General features: G+C 39.6%; 3 protein-coding genes across 3 annotated transcripts; all 3 read left to right on the plus strand.

Moving 5' to 3' along the window:
• Positions 1–2,366: 2,366 nt before the first annotated feature.
• On the plus strand, positions 2,367–8,702 carry LOC124260994 (sodium- and chloride-dependent creatine transporter 1-like). Its single transcript, XM_046695314.1, has 6 exons — positions 2,367–2,478; positions 4,672–4,799; positions 5,211–5,342; positions 7,094–7,343; positions 7,895–8,027; positions 8,480–8,702. Exons 2-6 carry the CDS (start codon positions 4,685–4,687, stop codon positions 8,573–8,575), a joined length of 726 nt encoding a protein of 241 aa, XP_046551270.1. The 5' UTR covers positions 2,367–2,478; positions 4,672–4,684; the 3' UTR covers positions 8,576–8,702.
• Positions 8,702–16,565, plus strand: LOC124260985 (sodium- and chloride-dependent neutral and basic amino acid transporter B(0+)-like). The gene is made up of 5 exons (XM_046695303.1): positions 8,702–8,832; positions 9,306–9,409; positions 14,497–14,621; positions 15,037–15,149; positions 16,365–16,565. The coding sequence occupies exons 1-5, from the start codon at positions 8,785–8,787 to the stop codon at positions 16,563–16,565; spliced, it is 591 nt and encodes a 196-aa protein (XP_046551259.1). The 5' UTR covers positions 8,702–8,784.
• Positions 16,566–16,970: 405 nt separating this feature from the next.
• On the plus strand, positions 16,971–26,094 carry LOC124261001 (sodium- and chloride-dependent glycine transporter 1-like). Its single transcript, XM_046695321.1, has 4 exons — positions 16,971–17,097; positions 23,148–23,248; positions 23,952–24,122; positions 25,685–26,094. Exons 1-4 carry the CDS (start codon positions 17,055–17,057, stop codon positions 25,793–25,795), a joined length of 426 nt encoding a protein of 141 aa, XP_046551277.1. The 5' UTR covers positions 16,971–17,054; the 3' UTR covers positions 25,796–26,094.
• Positions 26,095–26,592: the final 498 nt, after the last annotated feature.

Genomic DNA, 26,592 nt, shown 5'->3' on the forward strand with positions numbered 1-26,592 from the left:
TAAACATTCAGATTTTCTCAGCATTACCGCTGAGGCCTGGGTACTGAAGATTTGAATCAGGGGCGGATGTGGGTTTCTTAAACATACCTATAGCAGCCTTGTGTGAACTGATATTTGCTCTATTTCTCAGCCTTTCCTACATTATCATGCATATGTGCAAGTCGGTATATTTCGTGAAACTGGCAAACGAGTTTTCAACATCTAGGGTAATGTTTGTGTCGCTTTTCTTGTTATTCATGAAGCTGAAAATTAATGAATAGAATCTCAAAAAAAAGTCTCGCTTGTCTGGGCCTACCGCCTCTCACATCATAAAATATTTCTGTATCGGCGTTAGTGCGCATCAACAGATTATTACATAGCTCTGTTGTTCGTGTAGGTCAATATCCTCGTCATGAACGTCACATGTTTATAAATATAAGGGACCGTTCATAATTTATTTTGGGGGAGGGATTTAGGTGTGTTAATTTTAAGGGGGGCTCACCCATTTTGTTCTGGTGAGGCGGGGGGAGGGGCATAAATTGTGTACACATGTAAAAAGGAGGGGGTGATTTTGTACATGACATCCAGGGGGTCACTTACTTTGTAAATGAATGTTTTACAGGGGGGGTCATTCACATTGTACACGCTTCTCAATAACATCATACCCGATACATCTTTGTCCATATTCGCAAACAACCTTTCAGGAATGAATCACTAACAGTGATGACACGGATGCTTGCTATTAAGAAATTTTAAATTGTACCCATGATTAAATTAAGGTGAAATTGGGTATAAATTAATGTCGTACCTAAGAATATATCGCTCATATGACGACGTGCATGCATGTGTATGTGTATGTGTGGCTGCTTGTACTAGCCCAGACTTAAGCTGGTTTTATAGTGCTAGCACACTGAGATACCATGCAGCAGTGAAGCATGACTACCCCACTCAGACACATTATACTGACTCCGAGGCAACCAGTCCTTGTTATACCCTTTAATGCCGAGCACCACACAGGGACCAACAAGTACCATATTTTAACGTCTTTTGGTATGACGCGGTCGGGGATCGAACCCGCGACCATCCGCTCTCTAATCACTACGACACGGAGGCGGTCTGATTAAATGAAGTGATTAGTATGTACTTGTGTGACATATAAATAATACAGAGATCAATGTGCAAGATAAAGGAACACCCATTTTACTCAGTAGAATATTGAACCATTATGTCTGGGAGAACAATAGCCGTGAATAGCTACACGGCAGCTTATTGTACCGTTAAACTTAGAATTTTGTCGTTGCTAGTGTTAAGTATACATCTGTGTTAGACTAGTTATTTTACTGTCCTTCGCAGACAGGTAAGTATATACGTTTGTTTTTATTTCATGTATACATTTACAATTTACAAACTTCATAGTAACGATATGGCTAAAATACTGCCGATGTGACTTTAAATTTTAACTCACTCACTCACTACACGACTCACTCTGTCCATCTTATTACAATCTGCATTACGTAAATTCAAATATGTTATAATTCCAGTGTACCTGTGGTACAACATACGATTTACATATCATTAAACAGAGCGATAAAATATCTTCAACAGTCATATGTAATCTCAGCTATCAGCATTGGCTATTGTCCCATTCTGATTGCATATGCATTGCTGGGAAATAGCCATTGCATCGTGTGTCTATGGGAAAAGGTAGCACATTCTGCCCCACCAAGTCTACCCGTTACAAACACACACATTAGTAAATCATCAGCCCCCAAAAAAACAACAACAAACAAACGGAAATGCTTCAAGAATCACTATAGTTGTGGAAGTCACAAAACATTCGATTTATACTTTTAAAATAGCTCTCTCTCTCTCTCTCTCTCATTCGGTTATAGCTTTTAAACATTCTCTTTATACTTTCTCTCTCTCTCTCTCTCTCTCTCTCTCTCTCTCTCTCTCTCTCTCTCTCTCTCTCTCTCTCTCTCTCTCTCTCTCTCTCTCTCTCTCCTCTCTCTCTCTCTCTCTCTGTCTGAAACAGTTATTTAGCAGTTACATCGCATTAATTACAGCAATATCCCATATCTGGTACCACGTGCTGTTATCGGGAAACACCGTAGGGACTTCTTCAAAGAACGATCATAACAACATGTGATTTAGTTGCTGCCACCTTTAGTAACAAGGGACAACAATTTGCATACCGCTAAAAGGATAACCCTACAGAATCTATCTAACACAAATACGACCACTCCTAAAACTATAACGCATTTTTATTAACACTCCTTTTGTATTTTAACCATGCTTCCTGTTACAGCTGCGCTTATCTTACCAGATTATTCTCTCTAACTAGGAGATAAACCTGCTTGGTTTTGAAATTTCCCACTGTAGAGTAAATACAATTGAAATGGAACCAAGTGCTACTATGACAAGAGCGCTTTGAAAAGAGTGCTGTCTTGGAACGTAATAATTGTACCATGGTCCGCCATCTGAGGACATTCCGAAAAGGTTAGTAAGTGAGAATTCACCGTCACGTCAGTAATATTTCCATGTCGTAACAGCCTATTTTTATATTGTGTTCTCCTCTATAGTTAATATGTTTTAGATTTAATTACTAGTTTTACATTTATAGCTGTGGTATTCTAGTTGTTTTACTGTCCTTCGTTGACAGGAATTTATAATCTTTAATTATTGTTTATCCGTAACTTGTTTTAATCACGATATGGCTTAAATAATGCCAAAATGACTTTAAATTTTAACTCACTCACTAACTCCATATCGTAACGACTTATGACTATATACTCACTTTCTTTACTACTTCCAAATTAGGGTTAAAAAGACTTAGAGTTCCAAACGTTCCAAATTACGATCAGCAAATAAAACAAATTCAAAATCCCCAACTGTGATGCTACTGAACCTGGCATACGTCGCTAACTTTTGTCAGTAATTGTCAATGTTGTTGACAGTACATTTGCTTCTGATAAATTACATGAAGCCAGATGACAACCAAGAGTTATGCTCTCATTCAACATTAACCTGCTGATTCACTAGTACTCTGTACCGTTTAAGGTCCGTTTGTCCTTGTATTACCTGTCAGCTTCAGACATATTGCAGTTGTGACCTTGCCACACAAGTTCCCGCGTGTTTGGCATAACAGTGCAAGCTCCGAAATGGATCTTATGTTGTCTGGGCATTGTGACCTAGGGACTCGTAATGATATCTGATAAATGTTTGTGATTTTGCAGCACCTTTGTAAGGCCAAATATGCAAAAAGGGTTTTATTTAACACTCTTGACAATGTTCTATTTTACTTATGTCATCACCTCCTTGCATCTTCCATGAGTACGGCCTAGAACTTTTCGCCGTCCGATATGACACGTACCATACTTCCAGTATTAGTCGGCGTGGTGTGTTTTTCACGCGAGCTATTGGACCAGCGCCAATTTGAGACCAAGGGTCTAATAAAGAAAACATTATACAGCTCTGATGGACGAATGACCATGCTTTCGTTGTATTAATACGCACGGTTGTTGTGTGAAGAGGCTGAAATTAAATGAGTGGTGAGAAAATACAAAAGACACCTCTCTTTAACCAATCAAACCCAAACATTCTTTAATCGTATGGCACTCAGAAGGTAGCGGATGTGCAATGGTTGATAGAAGGGGCAGTGAACCTGTAATGTTGTTAATTCATGGTGTTTCATGGTACAGGAACGAGGATGGAACTTACCAGCATTGGTTTGTTCTAGCCTTAATTGTTTATCTTTTATGGAGAAACAACGCTCTCAAAACACTTTTGACCACACATGTGTGAAGGTAAGAATTACCAGATTGGTGCGCTTTGAGTGTGCCCCTCCGTGCTGCGGAATTCAGAGCATTACAAATGCCCTTGTCATGTTATTAATGTACGTTCAAAGAAGAGTCATGGCGTCATATTAATGACGTCACTGCCGTACTGTTGCTACTGATACTGCCAAAATGCTCATCAAACAATAAGTATTTTTCTTGTGTCAGGTCCGATCTTTGAGATTAATTAATGAATCAGTAATCAGGTAAATTAAATTCATTGTCCAATGAGTAAATATACTAATACCAGTGCAATACATGTCATCGTATCTCAGTTGTGTTGAACGATGCTCATGCTGTTGACCACTGGATTGTCTGGTCCAGACTCGATTATTTACAGACCGCCGCCATTTCCATAATCATAAGTGTGAATGGGTTTGGTGTTATGCTGTTCTTTAGCAATATTCCATCAATATCACGGCAGGGATACCTGAAATGGGCTTCATACGTTGTGCCCATGTGGGGCGTGACGAGCGAACGAACGCTTTAACCACTAGGCTAACCCACCGCCCCCATAATCATGAAACATCACTACAAGCTCTATTCAAATTAATGATTCCGACTATATCATGAGCACGCTGTTTTCAAAATTAACACAGAACTGTTGTGTTGTCACAAGACTTGCCACAGACCCAAAATATGCAAAAACAAGACACCTGAAAAACACCGAAACATTTGTTCAAAATGCGTCAGACGTGAGGTATGTTATGGAAATATGTTATTGTCCGGCATAAAACATTTTCAGCATGAAACATGAATATATGGCAAAACAGATCACACTGAACCTGATATATCCATCTCCTATCTAACCATTTTCTGCATACCCTTTTCACGAATTAGACTTATTCTCTAATAGTGTGGGAACAACGATGACTCGCGAACAGTGGCACAATCAGTTGGACTACATCATCTCTCTACTTGGATACAGTGTTGGAGCGGGCTCGTTAATCAAGTTTCCTTTCTACTGCATGCGCAATGGCGGAGGTAGGTCTCATTAAATATACTTTAGGGAATATTCCACTCCAAAACTAACTTTTCACCATTGACTCTTAAAACATGTTACGTTTCATGTTCATATTAAAAAATATATCTTTATTCAACAAAGAGAGACACAAAATATATCAGTTAGACGGTCTTCAGTCTTCCTATGCAAGTGGTCATGTTTCGGTCTTGTGAAAATACGAGAGCTTGAAACGACGTAATATAACACACCTCAAAAAGTGCAAAATTAAACGTCAATGGCGTTTCTAATGTTTCCACCATAAAGGTAGGTGCCATACAGTGCCAAAACACTTCAGGAAGATTAAAAGTTCTGCAAGAGAAAGTCTAATACCAACTGCATCATATTACAGCAGATCTGCTCAGAAGTTTAGCTGTGTTTGTTTTGCTTGTTAGGGGCGTTTCTGATTGTCTATATTATCTTCACGCTCGTTGGAGCCATTCCCATCGTGTTCTTGGAGATGACCATTGGACAGTACAGTCAGAGCGGAGCAATCAACGTCTGGAACATGTGTCCTCTTTTTAAAGGTAAGGCTGTCAATGTCATTAAAGGTGTGAACCAGATTGATTGTTAGTGTAACAGAGAACTATAACCGACTTCTATCTCCTATCAAAGGAATTTCAACAAGACAACAGGTGAATGATTCGTATGCATCAAAACAGATCCCATTGGGAACGCGGTCTTATTGCACGTTTCCTTACCTACGTGGCCTATCCTTATTTTCAACACGGATGTCATCTGTGAGCATTTCATAGCATTTCACATACATCTTTCTCTGTAAACGTAAAATTATTCTGAACCTCTGAAGTTTAAACTGTACATATGGCCACGTTGTTTAGTAACAAATGTGTCATGGCTAGTGGAGTGAATATAAATTGTTTATTTGCGATTGTAGAAATGCTTTGACAGATTTTAACTTTCTACGTTTTTATATTGCAAAAGCAAATATTTTGTGTTTTACAAAAATGTGTTTAACATCAATCACACGGCACTACAAGCAAATATTCCTACCTTCCCCTTATGGCAGATCCTGTCGATAGGGCAGGTAATACTAGATTGGTTGTGTCGCTGTGTGCATGTTGTTACAAGTTAAGTCCCAACTTGAAACTGGAAATCAGACTGTAAAAGAACGCAATGTGAAACAAACAAACAACACAGAAATGTGATTCAGTTAACAATTGTACTATGAGTGAGTGAGTGAGTTAATATTTAACGTCACATCGGCAATATTTCAGCCATATCGTGACGAGAACATTTGACATTGTAATAGAATATATATAGTTATTATAAAAACCTGCCGACGAAGGACAGTAAAAATACTAGATAATCACAGATATCAATATAAAACTAGCCAACAAAGCTAAAATATTCCAATTAAAGAAGACAATACAATGTAAAAATGGGCTATAGATCGCCAACAACTGAAGGTAGATCACCATACTAAGGCCCATGGGGGCTTACATTACTTTTGCTACCTGCATGGACCCTAGCTGGATTTACACCATCCCTTCAGCCATTGGCGTTTATACTGAGATTTAGCCAGACATTAAAATGACAAAAATACTGCGATTAAAAACCTGGTAGACTGAAATTTACTTGAAATGTTTTGGGACTTACGTACCCTCTCAGGAGGACAATAATTTTACGCTACGTCAACCCCCTTTGAGGGCACAGCCACTAACAATATAAGTTAACAATCTAAACTACCAATCATTAAAATACATCTACTTACAGAGCATATTAATCAAAAATCAGTGATCAAATCAATTTCTTTTAAAAAACCAAGAATTAAATGAACATGAACAGTGTTAAAAAGATCCTTAACAGTTTTAACATTAAAATATTTATCCCTTATGATGGAGAATTCGACACAGTCAAGCAGGAGATGCTTGACTGTGACAATTGTACTATGAAATGAACTAAGGTTACAAATCACTTCAAAGAAATTACAACGGCAGCATTATGTAAGATCAGTAATTATGGTGATACCAGTCTAGGTACATATAGCAGGAGAGGCAACAGGACTGTGCAGAAAACTTCTGGCCTGCGTTTTGAAGTGGAACTTTCCAAAATATTCTGGATAGGAATGTTCTGGAAAGGCTAATGTGGTTGTAGTACCTCGAAGTATCTTTTAGAATTCTCAGCCTAAATCTAGAATACCACTGATCCCTACTGAATGTCAACATATACTGTTTAATGCACTTGAATCACTGTTACACAATTAAAATACACTGCCAAAGTTTCACGTGTAGTGATAGGTGGCCTTCTGTCGTTTCAGGTATAGGCGTCGGGTGTGCAATTGTCGGATGGTTTTTCTGCAGTTACTACAACATCGGTTTTGTATGGTTTATGTATTACTTCTACAACTCGTTTTTCGACAAATTACCCTGGGACAACTGTGATAATGCATGGAACACTCCCACCTGCATTTCAAACCGAATTCATTTCACGAATGGAACAGGTGCGCATTCGAACATTACTGACCAGGTCAATGCATCAGGGATGACAGCCGCCGAGGAATTCTGGAAGTAAGTCACAGCAGATCAACCACCTGGTTTTATGTCTTTATCATGTTTAGTGACGGATATTGAATACCCCATATATGCCATCATGAATGAAGACTTGCTGGGTGGACTTTTCTGAAAGCACCAGTTCGGCAGTCCCGATACCACGTCCATTCTTGTTGGCAGTTACTCGTGTGCTGATTAAGAACTTGAAGAATGAGGACAATTTTTATGGACATCCAACCTTTATTCTGTATATGCGAGAATATATGTCGAAACGTCGCGTATACAGAATAAAGAAGTTGTATATCCATAAACATTGTCCTCATCTCCTCAACTTCTAAAATGCCAATCAAAGAAGTGATTAAGAACTTGACAATTTTACAATTTGTCACATTTTGAGTGTTTATCACGAAAAGTAAAACAACATCAAGAGAACTGAAGACTTGATTTAAACATCTGTCACATATCTTATCACAGGCTTTGACTTTAGGACAATTATAGGATACTGGAAATATGTTCTTTTAATAGAAGATGTGAATTGACTGTGACATTGAGCGGTTCTCCTTCATCAGAATCAATGTTCTTGGAGTGACGGATGGTCTTGAAAATCTGGGAAGCATAAGATGGCATCTAGCTGGATGTTTGGCCGTCACCTATGTCATTCTATTCTTGTGGATATTCCAGGGAATAAAGGTGTCAGGAAAGGTAATTTAAAGAACATAATCAACCCCAAACAGAAGACAATTTATTACCGGTGAAGACACGGGTTAGAATTGGTCTTCAGCAACCCATACTTGTCATAAAAGGCAAATATCGGGATCAAGTGGTCAGGTTGGCTGACTTGGTTGACACATATCCCAATTGCGTAGATCGATGGTCAGGTTGTTGATCACTGGATTGTCTAGTCCATTATTTACAGACCGCCGCCATATAGCTGGAATATTGCTTAGTGCAGCTTTTAACAAGAAGAAGACATAATATCTGTTACTGAGACTGAGGCTTACACAATACCTTTAGCGAAGGGACTTTGCAGTGCGGTGCGGCTTTTATGACTTATGCAAGGTTTGCTGGGAAATAATCAGCATATGTCATCACCGGAACAATACCACCAGGTCCATAGCATTGTGAATTAAATTCCCATTCTTAATTTGGCACAGCGTGATACCTTAAAGAAAATGCTGAAAGAGGCAAATCATACACATCCATCATCTAATGAAGAAGAACGATCGCTCACTAAAGGCAAGATTTCATAATATTTGTTCGTGTCCTGCGTCAATATGTCCTATGTTTCAACACGGTTTGTTTCTCATGCAAGGGGGAGGGATAATATTTCTATAACACCTGCGAATTCTTTCACTGAGATTTAATTTTTCAGCTTGTGTACGTCACCGTTGCTGTTCCTTTCATCCTCGTAACCGTCTTCCTCATCCGGGGATGTCTACTTCCGGGTTCCTTGGAAGGAATGTATTACTACATCTTCCCCAAGTTTGAGAAACTTACAGACCCTTATGTAAGCCTTCACCTGAAACGTGCCACAAGCATTTTCTTGTTTTAACTCAAACTTTCCCATCCTGGACAAGATATATCAATTAAGTTTTAGTTGAAAGCCAGCTTTTGGAAACTTTTTTATACTCGCTACGTAATACATCGGGCATTTAAAACTGTAGTTGAATGATTCATTGAGCAAAAAAATCCGCCGAAAACATCGTCTACATGATAGCCGACGAAGTCAGCTGATGGTATGCTTGTCAGAATTATCTAACATGATTGTAGTGGATCGGAACTGTACGGGGTCCATCGTCTTGATATGCTAATGACACTTCTTAAGATTTGTCATGGACTAGTCTAGTCACGTAATCGAAACTAGATGCAGTAGGGGATCCGTGCTGGCTGCGATCATATTGGATTGGAATGATCCAGTTGAATACAAGAAATGGAGGAAAATCAGCATTAGTCATAGCAATGACTACTTTATCGTTGTAGATGTGGGTTCAATCCTGCAGCTTCTCCCTGTATACAATGGGTATTGGCATGGGATGCATCATCACTATGTCTGGACACAACAGGCTGAAGAACAACTGTTTCAGGTATTTTGTATTCGCTCGAGGTGTTTTTTGTCCCCAAGTCAGTATCTGCCTTTTAAGTTGAGTATTGGCTGGCTCTATCAAATTAATCATATGCTTTTTTGGCGTTCAAAGGTTTGTAAGTTGACTAAATATCATCTCGTTAAAAATCGTCAACCGATATCGGGATAAAATCGACAAAGTCAATACTCCTTACGTTTTAGTTAAAACATCGTTTCAAAGTGAGTGAGAAAGTGAAATGGATTTTATGTCCCAAATGCCCCAGGCGATTAGGTGCCTGACTCTGATGGTGTGGGTTCGAATCCCGGATGGGACTGAACCCAACGAAAAAGTACTAGAATCTGTACTTTACTAAGAACGTGTAATCCCAAATATAACATATATACTAGGCAGCAAAAGAAACACCAGTTTGGAATTTTCCGTCGCAGAAACGGATTACTGTAATGTTTTGATTGTATATTTTTGACAACATCTCCAACTTTACCTGAGCAAAGACATTCATTCCCAAACTCAGAATGGAACCCAGGAAATGATCTCGGAGATGGTACGGTGTTCTCCATGTTTTTCATGCAACTCATGCTGCACGTGCTGTTCACAAGGACCAGCCCTATGAAATGCACCCCCAAACCTGGTTGAAACATTAACATTACAACGTCAGCAGGATGCCGCGACTCAAGACAGCTCAGAGGAACCAGGCGCTAGGAAGACTAGAAGCTGGCCACACTGCACAAGCCGTTGCCAATCACTTCCAGGTCAACGTTCAGACCATCTGCAGGCTGCAGCAACGTTTCCGGGCCACCAACACCACAAATGATCGCCCCCGTACTGGCAGACCAAGGGTGACCGCAAGACGACAAGACCGCCATGTTGTGCGACAGCATGTACAGAATCCCTTCATGCAGACATCCGAAACAGCACGCCAGGCAGTGGGAACACACGGAAGACAAATCAGTACTGATACAGTACGCCGACGTCTTAACTGCGTGAACCTCCATTGCCGTAGACCTTACCGTGGACCTATCCTCACCCCTCGTCATCGGCCCTACAGTTTGCCCTACAACACCAAAACTGGCGATACAGAGATATGGAGAACTTTTCTGTTCACAGATGAGAGTCGGTACTGCGTATCAACTGCAGTTGGCAGAACAAAAATATGGCGACGAGGTGGCAAGCGTTACTCAGACCAGTGTGTTATGGAAAGAGACTCATTGGGAGGTGCAAGCATCATGGTATGGGGTGGAATAGGCCTGAACCAGAGAGTGGGTCCTGTGGTGTTCCAGAACCTTGGTCAAGGGAGAGGAGGTGGCATCACAGCGGTGCGCTACATCAACCAAGCTCTCAGACCCCACGTCATACCACATTTCGCACGTCACCGGACAACATTTTCCAGAATGATAACGCCCAGGCCCATACTGCCCAGACCCTAACTGCCAGAGCTATTCGAGACTTCCTACAGCAGAACGGTATCAACACTATGCAGTGGCTAGCCCTTAGTCCTGATTTAAACCCAATTGAACATCTTTAGGATGGAATTCAGAGGAGTCTGAATAATGTCATACCAAGGCCGAACACAGCCGATGTATTGCGCCAGGCCTTTCTCAGAGTGTGGTTCCAGGTGCCAGTGGCTTTCATCAGTCGATTGGTGCACTCCACGCATAGAAGCTGTGCTGCAGTTATTGCCGCTCGTGGTGGTCACACTAGATACTGAAGTCAAGAGTCTGAATGAACTGCAAACGTTCACGTAATGTCTTGAAATTGTGCTGATTTATTCATTGATGTGTCAAGATATTGTACACAAAAAGTGTTTTTGATCCGCTTATTATATCAATTTCTGTAATGATTTGATTACAGTGCCTATCTAATTTTGAATTCGTGCTGACGTTTGTTTTTTTGCTGCTGAGTATATTACATTTGACCACCTACTCTATGGCATTGTGTAATCATGGGTTTTAGGCAGCTTGTAGCAATATTCCAGCAATATCACGGTAGAGATCACCAGAAATTGGCTTCGCATATTGTAAGCATGTACCAATCGAACCCGGGCCGTTATCGTGAGCAAATGCGTTATCCACAAGGCTACCCCACCGCCCCAAATTGTTTTCAAAGAAAGATAATATGTACTATTGAAATGCCTTTTCTTTGTTGGTTGAATTGCACCCTGTGTCCCTGTGTATATTGCAAAGATAAGAAGTGTGAAAAAAAAAAGGAAGTAACCTTGTACCTAGCTTTGTAATATCTTTCTTGTAATTTTTCGTTTCACGGGGATTGAGACAAACACAAAACGCAAAAGAACAACCTCTCGAACATCCCCAGACACATCATCTGGCGTGAAGGGTAACCAAACTGGTTATATTACATTCAGTACAGGATGTGTGTATAATTCAAAGCATTTACACAACTACTAACTGTTTAGCACATTAATATCAAATCTAGACAAAGTCAAAATTACTAGTACCAAGGCTAGACGTGCTTTTAAACAAAATAAGCGTCAGTCTTGGCGAAATTATGTTTCCAAAATAAATGCACGTACACCCATGTCAAAGGTGTAGAACATGATCTAAAGAATAAAGGGCAAAGATTCCAAATCTACAGTTCATCATCTGAAGGATGGTGATAATCTATTAACTTATAAAGCTGAAATAGCAAATGCAATTTGCGAAACTCTTGCCAAACGTTCTTCATCATCAAATTATGTCCCTGAGTTTCAAAAACATCAGAAATAACAGGAGAAGGAAAGAATCAATTTTCACTACATGAACTACATACCGCCCTTGAGCAAGCTCATGATACAGCAACAGGGGCTGATGATATCCACTATCAGCTCCTGAAGCATTTGCCCGAATCATGTTTGGAAACGCTGCTAAATATATTTGATATGATATGGACCAGAGGGAATTTCCCAACTTCGTGGCGTAATGCCCTTGTCGTCTCTATTCCAAAGCCAGGCCGGGATCATACTGATCCATCTAATTACAGACGAATCTCTTTAACGAGTTGTGTCTGTATAACCAAGGAACGAATGGTTAACAATAGATTAACATGGTATCTTGAAACCAATAACCTTATAACAAATATTCAATGTGGTTTCATGAAAAATCGTAGTACCATTGATCATTTGGAACGTTTAGAATCCTTTGTCAAAAATGCAATAGTAAATAAACAACATGCAGTATCGATATTCTTCGACCTCGAGAAAGCATACGATACCACCTGGAAGTCATGGCATTTTGAAGGATTTACATGATTTTGGTTTAAGGGGTCCTTTACCTCTGTTATATCACAGTTTTTAGCTGACAGGCAATTTCAAGTCCGAGTGGGTTCAACCCTGTATGACCATTATAATCAGGATAAGGGTGTCCCACAAGGCAGTATTTTGTCTGTAACATTGTTTAGTATTAAGATCAACAGTTTATCAAAGGTTTTAAATGATTCAATTGATGGATCACTTTTTGTTGATGATTTTAACAATTCTTTTCGCGGTAAAAATATGCATACTATTAAACGGCTACTGCAGTTGTGTTTAAACAAAATAAATAAATGGCGTCTTGAAAACGGCTTTAAATTTTCGAATATATCTCCTTCCCGTCTTCTTCTTTCTTCTCCTTCTTGGCAATTAGTGAAGCCACAAGGTTGACCTTAAACTGACAAAGCATTAGAAATCAGAAACTAATGAATTACAATATAAACAAAAATATAATCAATTAAAAAGTACATATAATACATACAAATCCTTATTTACAGTTGGGTCCAAGGATAGTGGCGCAGTTGCTTGTGCCACTGTCATTGGATCCAGAACAATATCTTCTCGATTACCAAATAACAGCTCAATATCCACAGCAGAAGCAAATGCAATACTAACAGCTCTTAAATATATTAATAGACATCCTAAATATAAACAATATATAATATAAATAACATAAAGACTCTCTTTCTTGCCTTCAGGCTATTAAAAATCTTTCTTTTAATTGAGATTTTTTAACTATATAAAGATCTTGCTACTGGCCTATACGACATCGTCTTTTATTGGTTATCCAGCCATGTTGGTGTTTCAGGGAAGACAATGGCTGATTTTGCTGCTAAGGCAGCACTCAACAAATCTGTGACGCCACTTCTTATTCCATTCTCTGATTATAAAGCAAGCATTAGAACTTACATCCGTGATCTGATGCAGAAGAAGTGGGACACCCAAATAGGTATCAATAAATTACATGCAATAAAACCCTATATTGGTTACACCTACTTGGGTTGGTCCAGATTTGAAGAGGACATCATGCGACGATGTCGTATTGGCCACACAAGATATACACATGAATATTTGCATAAAGGTGATGATCCTCCGTTTTGTATCCCTTGTGATGAAAGAATCCACGTAAAGATTGTCCCGCTTGACTGTATTGATTTTTCCATCACAAGGGATAAATATTTCAATGTCAAAATATTGAAGGATCGTTTTAATAATGTTAATTACCATTTAATAATTGCAGTTTTAAAGGAAATAGAATTATTAGATAAATTTTGAATAATATGTTTTGTAAATAGGTATTTCAAACATGGTAGTATGAATTAGCAACTGCGATTGTTAGTGGCTGTACCCTCAAAGGGGGTTAAAGTATCGTACACATTATTGTCCTCCTGAGAGGGTACGTAAGTCCCAAAACTTTCAATGTTAAATCTAAGCTTACCGGATTTTTAAACGTAATATTTTTGTTCTTTTAAAATTCGGCTAAACTTTTCCTACAATCGCCAGCGGCTGAAGGGATGGTGTAAATCCAACCAGGGTCCATGCAGGTAGCAAAGGCACTGTAAGTCCCCATGGTCCCTAGTTTGGTGATCTGCCTTCAGTTGTTGCCTGTTTTTATATTGTATCGTCCTCTATAGTTAAAGTATTTTAGATTTAATTACTAGTTTTAAATACATCTATCTGTGATAGTCTTTTTGGTTTTACTGTCTTTTGTCGACAGATATTTTAAAATGATTACCTTGTTTTCATTGCTATATGGCTGTAATATTGCCGATGCGATGTAAAATTTTAACTCACTCACATTAATATCAATACTGTATTGTATGATTTCGACTTTTTTACCTTCTAGGGATGCAATACTAGTTTGCCTGATGGACTGTTTCGCCAGCATCTTTATCGGCTTTGCCTTCTTTGCCTGCGTAGGCCACGTTGCCTACTTACGTGGTGTAAAGGTAGATGCCTTCGAGTCATCGGGTAAGTCACCCAGGAAAGTTTGTTCAACACCACACTCAGCAATAGGACAGTGGTCTGTTTCAAAAATCGAATCTGGGCCAGATAATGCAGTGATCAACATCAATAGTATTGATCTACGCAATTTGGATACGATGACATGGGTGAACCTCTTACGACAAGCATGAGCTGCTGAGACCAATTCTCACCCGAAGCTTCACTGGTATCAGGAAAGTTAGTAAAGCATAACCCTGTGTGAATCCCAGGCTAGAACAGACCCACAACAACCTATTCATTAACTGTAAGTAAGAGATTCACATAATATTATCCATCCGTTTGCCGTTATGGTATAAGAACGATACATGTTTTTCAGAAATGTTTTTGCCTTACAGGCAATTGTACAATGCGCTGGGCTGGATATGGTGTTGTGTCTTTTCAGGATACAACCTTGCATTTATAGTATACCCCGATGTCCTTTCTTCCCTCCCGATGCCCCAGTTGTGGTCTGTGTTGACGTTTGTCACAATGATGACACTGGCTATAGATTCTATGGTACGTTTAGAGTGAGTTATTCATATACACTGGCTATAGACTCTACGGTAAGTTTAAAGTTAATGAGTTTGTCACAATGATGACACTGGCTATAGATTCAACGGTAAGTTTAAAGTGAAAGAGTTTGTCTCAATGGTAACACTGGCTATATATTCTATGGTAAGTTTAGAGTGAATGAGTTTGTCACAATTATAACACTGGCTATAGATTCAACGGTAAGGTTAGAGTGAATTAATTTGTCCCAATGATGACACTGGCTATAGATTCAACGGTAAGTTTAACGTTAATGAGTTTGTCTCAATGGTAACACTGGCTATATATTCTATGGTAAGTTTAGAGTGAATGTGTTTGTCCCAATGATGACACTGGCTATAGATTCAACGGTAAGTTTAAAGTGAATGAGTTTGTCTCAATGATGACACTGGCTATAGATTCAACGGTATTTTTAAAGTGAATGAGTTTGTCTCAATTATAACACTGGCTATAGATTCAACGGTAAGGTTAGAGTGAATGAGTTTGTCTCAATGATGACACTGGCTATAGATTCAATGGTAAGTTTAGAGTGAATGAGTTTGTCCCAATGATGACACTGGCTATAGATTCAACGGTAAGTGTAAAGTGAATGAGTTTGTCTAAATGATGACACTGGCTATAGATTCAACGGTAAGTTTAGAGTGAATGAGTTTGTCTCAATGATGACGCTGGCCTTAGATTCTATGGTAAGTTTAGAGTGAATGAGTGTGTCACACTTATACCACTGGCTATTGACTATAAGGTAAGTGTGGAGTGACGCCATTGGCTACGAAATATCTCCCAGGGCTAGTGGATTGAGTATCTACACGACCAGAGAAAGTTCTGTGATTCTAATAATCTTGACACGATTTCATTTGTTTTGGTTATAATTAGAACTCCTTTGGTCCAATTGTGGTTGTTGGTATTCTAATAGCATTACATGTAACATTGATTTTTCTGAACAGAATATTTTATTATTTGAAATTGCTAGTCTTTAGATTCAAAAAGCGATAACGTGCTAATGTTTAACTCTTCTCGTCCCTATATGACTGACATAATGCTGACGGGACGTTAATTTTAACTCACTTACTCAATGTATAAAGACCTCAAAGTTATTATTTACCCTTACGTACATATGTACGTAAAAAGGTTTTATTTGTCGATCATTCTGTGATGTGGTCTATCCTATTTACCTCTTCTTAGGTCCCAAGCATCGAACTGATCGTAGCTGCGATAGAGGACCTGCTTCCCCAACTCACAAAGCGACACTGGCTGGTTAACGCTGCAGTAATCCTTAGTCTGCTGCTGTTCAGTCTAATTTATGTGTTCCAAGTAAGTTTAACTCCCCCATTGCTCATGACACCAGTAACAGGACTGATAAGACCAGATTCGATTATTCACTAACGTCGTATGATTGGTCTCTTGCCTGGGGCTGCGTTACGCATCTTTCAACACTTTAATAGAGTGAGTGAGTTTAGTTTTGCGCCGCTTTTAGCAATATGCCAGCAATATCACGGCGGAGACACCAGAAATGGGCTTCACACATTGTACCCATGTGGGGATTCGAACCCGGGTCTTCGTACGGACGCTTTTACCACAAAGCTACCCTACCGCCCCAAATTAAATCGCATTTTCATGGATCGTGCATTCATTTCTACCGGTAAAGCAGAACATACTAATCAAACTCGCAAAGACAAAGTTTCAGCACTGATTGACTGATCCATTCATATGATTTTACCTCTGATAAGCCTCTGATATATATGATTCAGACAGATTGCGCGTATATCATTTATTTCACCCTTTTAACATGTGACTCAATGCTAATGTGTATTTTAGGGTGGTATATATGCAGTGACGCTGGTGGACTGGTACGCATACTTTCCTTCTATCGCCATGTTCGCCATGTTGGAGTGCATTGTAGTTGGCTGGTGCTATGGTAAGAATTTCACTACAATCACCAGTGGCTGAAGGCATGGTGTAAAACCAGCTGGGGTCCATGCAGGTAGTAAGTCCCCATTGTCCCTAGTATGGTGATCTAACTTCAGCTGCTGGTGATCTATAATCTGCTTTTATATTGTAATGTCCTAAATAGTATAAACTTTGAAGGCACATGCTAGTTTTAAATCTCTAACTGTGATATTCTAGTTCTTTCACTCTCCTTCGCAGACAGATTTTAAGATATAACACGATACAATATTGAACATGGCCTAATTAGGTCACGATATGGCTGAAATATTGCCAAAGTGACTATAAATTTTAACTCACTCATTCACTATGGTAAGACTTTAGCATTATTCTGCCATTCTCGGATTGAAATGGTAAGTGAGTTGGAAGCTAAAAGATAACACTCAAGATGAATTATGTATGACACACGTGTAAATAATTTGCTTCACGATACAAACTCACAGACACAGACAAGCATCTGATTACCGTTGTTGATATGAAGTTATTATCTCTGTTCCACAAAGCTGTCCTAACGCGGGGGGACGGTGGGGTAGTCTAGCGGTTAAAGCGTTCGCTCGTCACGCCGAAGACACGGGTTCGATTCCCCACAATGGTACAATGTGTGAAGCCCATTTCTGGTGTCCCCCGCCGTGATATTGCTGGAATATTGTTAAAAATTATCATGCTATTATCACAGTGTTATTGATATGAGAAAACAATTTTGTAAAATAACATCACATTTCGGCAAGTATAAATATCAGCAAACGCAGCATAAAATGCCGTAATCAGGATCCAGGAACAACTCGTTCTTTCAAATGTGTGTCAATGATTCTGAAAATTCGGCTTCACAAACGCATGGTATATCATATCATTTGATTGATAGTGACTCATAAATATATGTTTATATCATGCCCGTGAATCTGTTTGAAACTGGCGTTTCTTGTTTGTTGACATGGTTTTGTCACCGTATTAACAAGCTTTATGTTACTTTTATGCATGAAAAAATAACATACAATTTGTATGTCTAATACATACTCAACAGCCGCAAAAGTTATAACATATCTTCAGGTATGATTACGATCAGCAGTACATAACCATAGCGCAAATGTTTTAAATGGGCTACAACACTAAAGCAGGTTCGCATGATTAGTTGCGAGTCTGTCAACCTTGTGCATTGGCGTATGCCTCCTAACGATGCCTCATCGAGGCCCCCAAACGTCGATGAAAGTCCAGGGAAAGTAACATTCAATATCCGGAGAGGGATCTGGAGGAGTTCGTTCAGTGTTGTTGGAGGACTCGAATGATGTCGTTCCATTCCGAATGGGTGACAAGTCAGGGGACATGGGACACACATTAAAATTGTTCTGATCTGATTCTGATACGGCTGGATCTTGACCGATGTGTGATATTGTGTTCTGGTGTTCTCACCCCAGGCACGTACTGGTGCAAAAACGGCAAAGCTGTCATTAACTCAGTATCGTCTCGGTACCTAACAGCATTCAAGTTCTGCTCCATCACACACGCTGGCATCTTTGTTGCAGCTGTTATCCCAGCTCAGATCATAACACATTCACCTAAAAGACAATGCCCTTCAAGGACACATGGCCTCATGCAACGTTCACCAATGCTCCTCTTGACACAAGTCCCAACATTAGCTCGGTGAAGAAGGAAACGATAAAGAAGGACTCGTCTGTGAAGGGAACTCTTCTCCACTCACGGGCTACCTATAGCAAGTGTTCTCCACTGGAGACGTCAACGTCGATAATCTGGTTTCAGAATTGTTCGTCGGGCTGTTCTCGCATGTCGGAGGTGTGTGGACCTATTCTATTGGTCTTGATCTGGGTTCAGAATTGGTCGTTGGGCTCTTCTAGCAGATGCACTTCTGTTGCCAGGAATGGTAAGGGGTGCTGGAACCTATGTCGGAGGTGTGTGGTCCTATTCTGTTGGTTTTGACCTGGGTTCAGAATTGGTCGTCGGGCTGTTCCCGCAGATGCACTTCTGTTGCCAGGAATGGTAAGGGGTGCTGGAACCTATGTCGGAGGTGTGTAGTCCTATTCTTTTGGTTTTGACCTGGGTTCAGAATTGGTCGTCGGGCTGTTCCCGCAGATGCACTTCTGTTGCCAGGAATGGTAAGGGGTGCTGGAACCTATGTCGGAGGTGTGTGGTCCTATTCTATTGGTCTTGACCTGGGTTCAGAATTGGTCGTCGGGCTGTTCTCGCAGATGCACTTCTGTTGCCAGGAATGGTAAGGGGTGCTGGAACCTATGTCGGAGGTGTGTGGTCCTATTCTATTGGTCTTGACCTGGGTTCAGAATTGGTCGTCGAGCTGTTCTCGCAGATGCACTTCTGTTGCCAGGAGTGAGTGAGTTAAGATTTAACGTCACATCGGCAATATTTCAGCCATATCGTGACGAGAACATTTGATATTGAAACAAACTATATCTATATCATAAAAACCTGCCGACGAAGGACAGTAAAACAACTAGAATATCACAGTTAGACATGTAAAACTAGTAATTAAATCTAAAATATTTGAACTATAGGTGACAACACAATATAAAAATAGGCTATATATCGCCAACAGCTGAAGGTAGATCACCATACTAGAGACCTGTTGCCAGGAATGGTAAGGGGTGCTGGAACCTATGTCGGAGGTGTGTGGTCCTATTCTATTGGTCTTGACCTGGGTTCAGAATTGGTCGTCGGGCTGTTCCCGCAGATGCACTTCTGTTGCCAGGAATGGTAAGGGGTGCTGGAACCTATGTCGGAGGTGTGTGGTCCTATTCTATTGCTCTTGACGTTAGGTCACTACTGGTATGCGTTCACTACGGCGACAGACCATAAGTTGTTTTGCTGTAAATGTCGCTTTAAGTGCCAACTGGTGTTTCTGTGGACGTTGAACCGATGAGTAGCCTCACACTGCGGGGTACCAGTCTGAAACATACCCATAGTTCGCCATCTGTCATTTTCCCAGAGGCGTGACAAGACCTACTGGTTCCCGTTCAATGAATATAGGTTTTTTTCTTACTTCTGCACTTCTTAAGACTACATTAAATAGAATCGATAAGCGTCAGGTTGTCTGGCCATCAAAACGAAACATTGCTGGACATATTTCTTGAATGCCATAGTTCTTGCCAATTTCGTGCAATTTGAAAAGCAAATGATTTAATGCGCTTCCTCGTTCATTTAAATACACTCTTGCTCTGAATAAAATCCACATATTAGAAGATTACCAATGGAAATATTCCGTGTCATGTTACCTTTTGCCTCTGGGTATTTGATATTCATCATATATAACACTCCTACAATAATTTGTCTCAGGGACATAGAATGTGATGGTATAGTGATGACAAAACTTTATCGATGATCAACCTTTTTGTCTTCACAATGGCAGCCTTTCGGTTTAGATTCTCATACCGAAAACGGTATAAGATTCTAAACGTCGCCATTTTGAAAATAGAGAGATTGATGATCCATAAAGTTTTGTCAACTCCTACAATAATTTGTTACGGTTAATAATTTGCCGTGACAAAGGTTTAAGAATCCCCTTTGAACCAGCAAAATAAAACACAGGCAAGTCTATAATATTCAATAATATATGAAACAATTAATGAGCAAGCTACAATGAATGACAATACAGATATCTAGTACAATGCAATTGAGTCACAAATCTAAAATATTGGGTCGAAAATATAAAATATTTACTCACCAGAGTCTTTACAGTTACAGTGACAACAGTTATACTGATTGAAGTTTGTTTACAAGGACAGTAGGCGAATAGGCAAGCATGGTCAGTCTTGACTATGTTGAGCAAACTTGACAATGAACAGATGCGTATAACTCCAGTGATGTGATAAGTCACGTCGCACAACACAACAACCAGCCTTTATATAGCTCTTACACAGTTCTCGAGCATTCTAGCAAAGTTAGGATCCATCACTATTCTCTCAGAACATTAGGCAATTTTCTCGAACATACGACCGGAAGTCAAAACAAAATAAAGCCAGCCAAGGGAGGCAACTCTGAAGCGCTATCAAAAAGGCGTACCGCTAAAATTACGATTGTCATTGAACATATTTGATGCGAGATGAGAGCCAAAACCCACACTCAAAACTTTAAACATTGTGACCCATAATAACTATAACCTAATCAATGATAATACAAATTACAAAAAACACACTCTCATAACAAATCTAATCTAATATTTATGTTATACCATTGTCTATCCAGTCATCCAACAATCAAAAACATGACATGAACACTTGCATACTGATGAATGAAATAACTTGAGATAAACATGCCAGGAATAAAAAGCGAGAGTATGGTGGAGTATGTCGTAAGGTACTACGGCGCATCTTTATTCATTACATTTTACGCAGCGTGTCCATAATTGTTTGTGGTGTACATGACATGGACCAAGGTATGTATTTACGAGGTCTGCAATACTAGCAAGGGGGCTACATCCTGGGATAATTCCCTCCCGGGCATTGGCAATGTAGCCACAGTAATATAAACGCGTCCATTAGCGTCGCTAGAATCCTATCAACGTATTTTATATATATAAAAGTAATGTCATCTGCATTTGTCTGTGAGAACAATACATGGCATGCTGGATATCCTCATTGATATAAACAATGTACATTCAACACCTACGTAACGTTTCTCAGTAAAACATTCAGACAAGAAGTAGGCATCCCCACAGGCTCAACCAGTACTCCCCACTTTGCGGATCTGTTTCTTCATGCATTTTCTTTCTTCATATGGCAAAATCAAAATATTATATGTCCAAGATGTTTAACTTTTGGTTCAGGTGTACCACCAATGATTCAACATCCTTCAAATTGCCAGTTCCCTTCCACTGGTTAACTTGCCTGAATTAGAAATATAGGAAACCGCATCATATGTTTCATGTTCAGATATATGCATAACGATTCAAAGTGACAACAAACTCTCCACAAAACAGTATGAAAAAACAATATTTGAATTTACTAATCGTCAACTTTCCCTTCAAGTTTAATGGTAATCCCATTTGTTTAGAGGTTGGTATTTACATTCGACGCATAACAGACTGAAATGTTGCCCGATGTATTTCCCTATTTTGCCTTCTACCACACGTTCACTACTTTTTTAACAACTGACTAGCATTTCCCTCTGTGCCACCGGTGCATTCGTTCTCCTTGTTAACGAACACCTGACATCTTCACTGTTTGGTAGTGATGCATGAACACTAGGGCTGTAATGATGCATCGAGCTATCATGGATTGCAATTGTTGAGTCTCCGAAAGCAATTAATCGATGGGAGAAACGAAAAACTATCGATGCATCTATAGCATGTGTGACTATTGATAGTTTAGTAATTGACTTCCGTTGGTAAATGATCAGCGCAAAATACAGGAAGCACCAGGTTCGTTCACTTTGATTTACAGTTATCCGCCCCATTTCCTCTTAAATAATCTTGATCTGGATTTCAAGTTTCTTCTCAGTTATTAAAAGAGACTGACACTACTTCAGCTTCATTTATTTCATATATACTATACATTCATTTGGGAAATGACTTGAAATGAGACACTTCAAGGAGAAAAAAAACTATTGCAATAGTTGGTGGCAATACACTATCGCAAAAGTATGTTGCAATGGACTATCGCTATCGCAATAGTGAGTGAGTTAAGATTTACAGTCACATCGGCAATATTTCAGCCATATCGTGACTAAAACAAGTTTAGAATTCACAATAAATACATGTAAATCATAAAAACCTGTCATCGAAGGGCAGTAAAACCAACACAATACAATATAAAAATTGGCTAAAGGTCGCCAACAACTGAAGGTAGATTGAGTGAGTGAGTTGCTATCGCAATAGTTGTTTCCCCCTCAATAGTCACCCCTAATAAACACATGCTCGTGATAGAGTCGGAAATGTACAAACAAATGTGCTTTTAGCAGAGACTTCTTATGGAAGTAGAAAGGGTTTGTCGTTTCTAACCTTTTCACTCTAACTATTGTTCAGAGCTGTGTGACATCCAACCCCCCTCTCACTTCCAGGAACTGAGAGGCTGCAGGAAGACATCACCAGCATGTGGGGACAAAGACTCAAACGGTTTATGGCCATCGGTATCAAGTTCGTGTGTCCTTTACTTCTGTTTGTAAGTTAGATTTTGCGATGTTTTTTTCTTCTACATCTTAGACTTTGAGTCACACACGATATATACTGGACAAAAATAGTTAGGGATATATGCAAATTTTGAAATTATGAATAATGATCTAATTATTCATTGACACACTGATAAAATATAAATCATAAAAATACCAATATCCCTAACTTATTTTGCCCAGTATATGTGTTCACACACCACTTGTGTATCTAACAAACATGTTTCAAAACACGGCTATCATTTCACAAATGAATAAAATTGTGTTCCTTATGTAAGGTAAATTGTCATAACTTCTTATAGTATTTGAATTCATCCTCATGATTCACCATTTGCTCATAATGTTGGTCACTGGATTGTTTGGTCCAGACTCGATTATTTACAGACCGCCGCCATATAACTGGAATATTGCAGAGTGCGGCGTACAACTAAACTCACCCACTTTTGTATGAAGTGGGGGCGATGGGGTAGCCTAGTGGTTAAAGCGTTGGCTCGTCACGCCAAAGACCCGGGTTCGAATCCCCACATGGGTACAATGTGTGAAGCCCATTTCTGGTGTTCCCCCCGTGATGTTGCTGGAATATTGCTAAAAGCGGCGTAAAACCAAACTCTGGCAGTCAGGTTGTATGAAGTGACTGTTATTGAAATCAATAAGCTTCGACTCGAATCCTACCACCTCCTCTGTTTCGTGACCCAGGTGGTGTTCTGCTACTCTCTGTATTCCTACCGGCCACCCAAGTACGGGGACTACATCTATCCCACATGGGCAACAGTTGTGGGTTGGCTCATATCTTTGGCTTCACTCCTACCTCTACCCGTCGTCTTCATCTGGACCATCGTTAACAGACATGAAACAACGCTTAAACAGGTGGGCGTAAAGGACGACTATATCTGTGAAGACACATCCGATTTCACATGTGTATATGAGGGCTGGCAGAAACGCTCTGGGTCTGATAATGATACTGCACACTAACACGTTGACATTTATGTTGAGCTGTATTTCCAATGCTTACCGGCTGTAGTTAAACCAAGTAGATAGTTGGCAGCCAGGCAGCATATCTCTGTTCGGTAGTCTGGTTTGATTACAATGGACACTATTTGACACCGTGCTATCTGGTGTATCTCTAACTGAAAGGGTTTTTTCCATCACTAGGGATAAGTATTTCAATGTCAAAACAGTAAGCAGTGGATGAAATATGCCAAAAACCCAGCCAGACATCAGGGCTGGTAACTTCAAAATGTTACCAGTCCAAAATGGATTTAACCAGACCAAATACGGTGAATTTACTCAGATATATGGAACATCTACAATTTTTACCAGACCATCGGGCTGGCTAGCTGTAAATTTAGACCGTCCGTCAGAAATCTAGACCGTCTCGGGCTGTCGGACGGGTCTTCTTTCATACACTGCAGTAAGGGATCTTTTTAACGTCAATTATCATTTACTAATTTCATTTTTAAAAGAAATAGAATTGTTACGTAATTTTTTATCAATGATTTGTAAAATTTAATAGATAAATATTTTAATATTGGCAGTTTGATTAGCAGCTGAGATTGTTAGTGGCTGTATCCTTACAGGGAGTTGAGGTATTGTAAAATTGTCCTCCTGTGGGCGTACTTAAGACCTAAAACATTCAAGGTAAAATTAACTTACAGAATTTTTAAAAAGCTGTATTTTTGTGTTTATAAGTAATGGCTAAATGTAACTGCAATCAACAACGGCTGATGGGATGATATAAATCCGTCTGGTGTCCATGCAGGTAGCCAAAGTACTATAAGTCCCCATGGTCTCCAGTATGGTGATCTTCCTTCAGTTGCTGGTTTCCTTCTATTGCCCGTTTCTATATTGTATTGTCTTGCATTATAGTATAAGTTTTTATTTACATGCTAGTTTTATACCCCCTATCTGTGATACACTCGTAGTTTTACTGTTCATCGTAAACAGTTTTATAGCTTCTAATAATATTGATCTTTACTGATAATTAATTGTTCTGGTCACGATATGGTTGAAATATTGGCGATATGACGAAAAATATTGACTCGCACACTAACTGAAAGGGTCAACTGAGACAGGCATCTAGGCACTCCAGTTTAGTGGACCAAGTGTGAGAACGTCAGAGGGGATTATTCTGAGAAGTAATAAGCAGTCAACTCTATGAATAATATGGTTGTGTTATATTGGAAAACCAGTTTAAGTTCACAAGGGATAGTTCAATATTCAGTGCCTCCATACTACATGAAGGTATCTAGTGTCAAGTGGATGAGCCTTTAATCATGACCTTTAAGTACACCTGCGTTAGGAGAAAACATCCCTGACATAATGTCATGCTTTCATTTGTTGAAGTAAACTACTGATTGCAATGACCATGGTGGTAATGTATACACATACTAGTTTGCCGTTTGTAATCTGTGCAATATGAAATATTTCAGAAACTAAAGAAATCTCTGGAGCCCAATGAAGACTGGGGTCTGACAGCCCGACAGGAGTGTTCCAGTGGAGTCTTACAACCAATGGTAGATGGTGAATTAACACCCGTCTAATCAGGAGACATGTATGTGATTTGGTGACAACTTACAGAACATTACAAATGAATTGAGAAGTGTGAAAATGTTCCTGAACATGATTGGTGCCATGACATTTGCCTCAACGTTACTGATGCCTGTATGTTCTACTAGAACCTTACTTGTTAATGATGAATGAATGTTCCCTCCTAAGGGTGAGTTAATAGTTTTACACCGCACTCAGCAATAGTCAAGCTATATGGCGGCGGTCTGTAAATAATCGAGTCTGGACCAGACAATCCAGTGATCAACAACATGAGCATCGATCTGCACAACTGGGAACCGATGTGTCAACCAAGGCAGTAAGCCTGACCGGTGTATTCCCATACTGCCTACAGTTCCAAACTGCCTACAGGTTAAAACAACATGATAGGGTCCAGTCATCAGGAAGTGAAGTGAATGGGAATACACCGACCTGTTCTACCCCTGCTAAAATGAACTTGACCAGTTACTTGGTTAATGAACTGACCTGTTTTATGGTGTCTTCCTACTCTGCCTACAGAAGTTTAAAAAATTACAAGTGTTGGTTGGTTTATTCATTCTGAGAATTCTCTGTCTTTACATCGAGACATGGATTTATCATCCAAAACTGTGTTCCACAGTGGATATCGCTTGTGTGAAATCAGACGATATCTCCTAGGAGATATCGTTTTGACAGTAGATTTTGTACAATGCCCTGACAATGCTATGACGTCATGAACTTGTTGACGTCCCAATGTTATGACATCGCTGCACTGCAAATCTAATGGCAGTACTGTGTTCAGAGATGTACATTT

Source organism: Haliotis rubra, unplaced genomic scaffold (assembly GCF_003918875.1).
Source record: "Haliotis rubra isolate DU_JTF1 unplaced genomic scaffold, ASM391887v1 Scf783, whole genome shotgun sequence".
Taxonomy (NCBI): Eukaryota; Metazoa; Mollusca; class Gastropoda; order Lepetellida; family Haliotidae; genus Haliotis; species Haliotis rubra.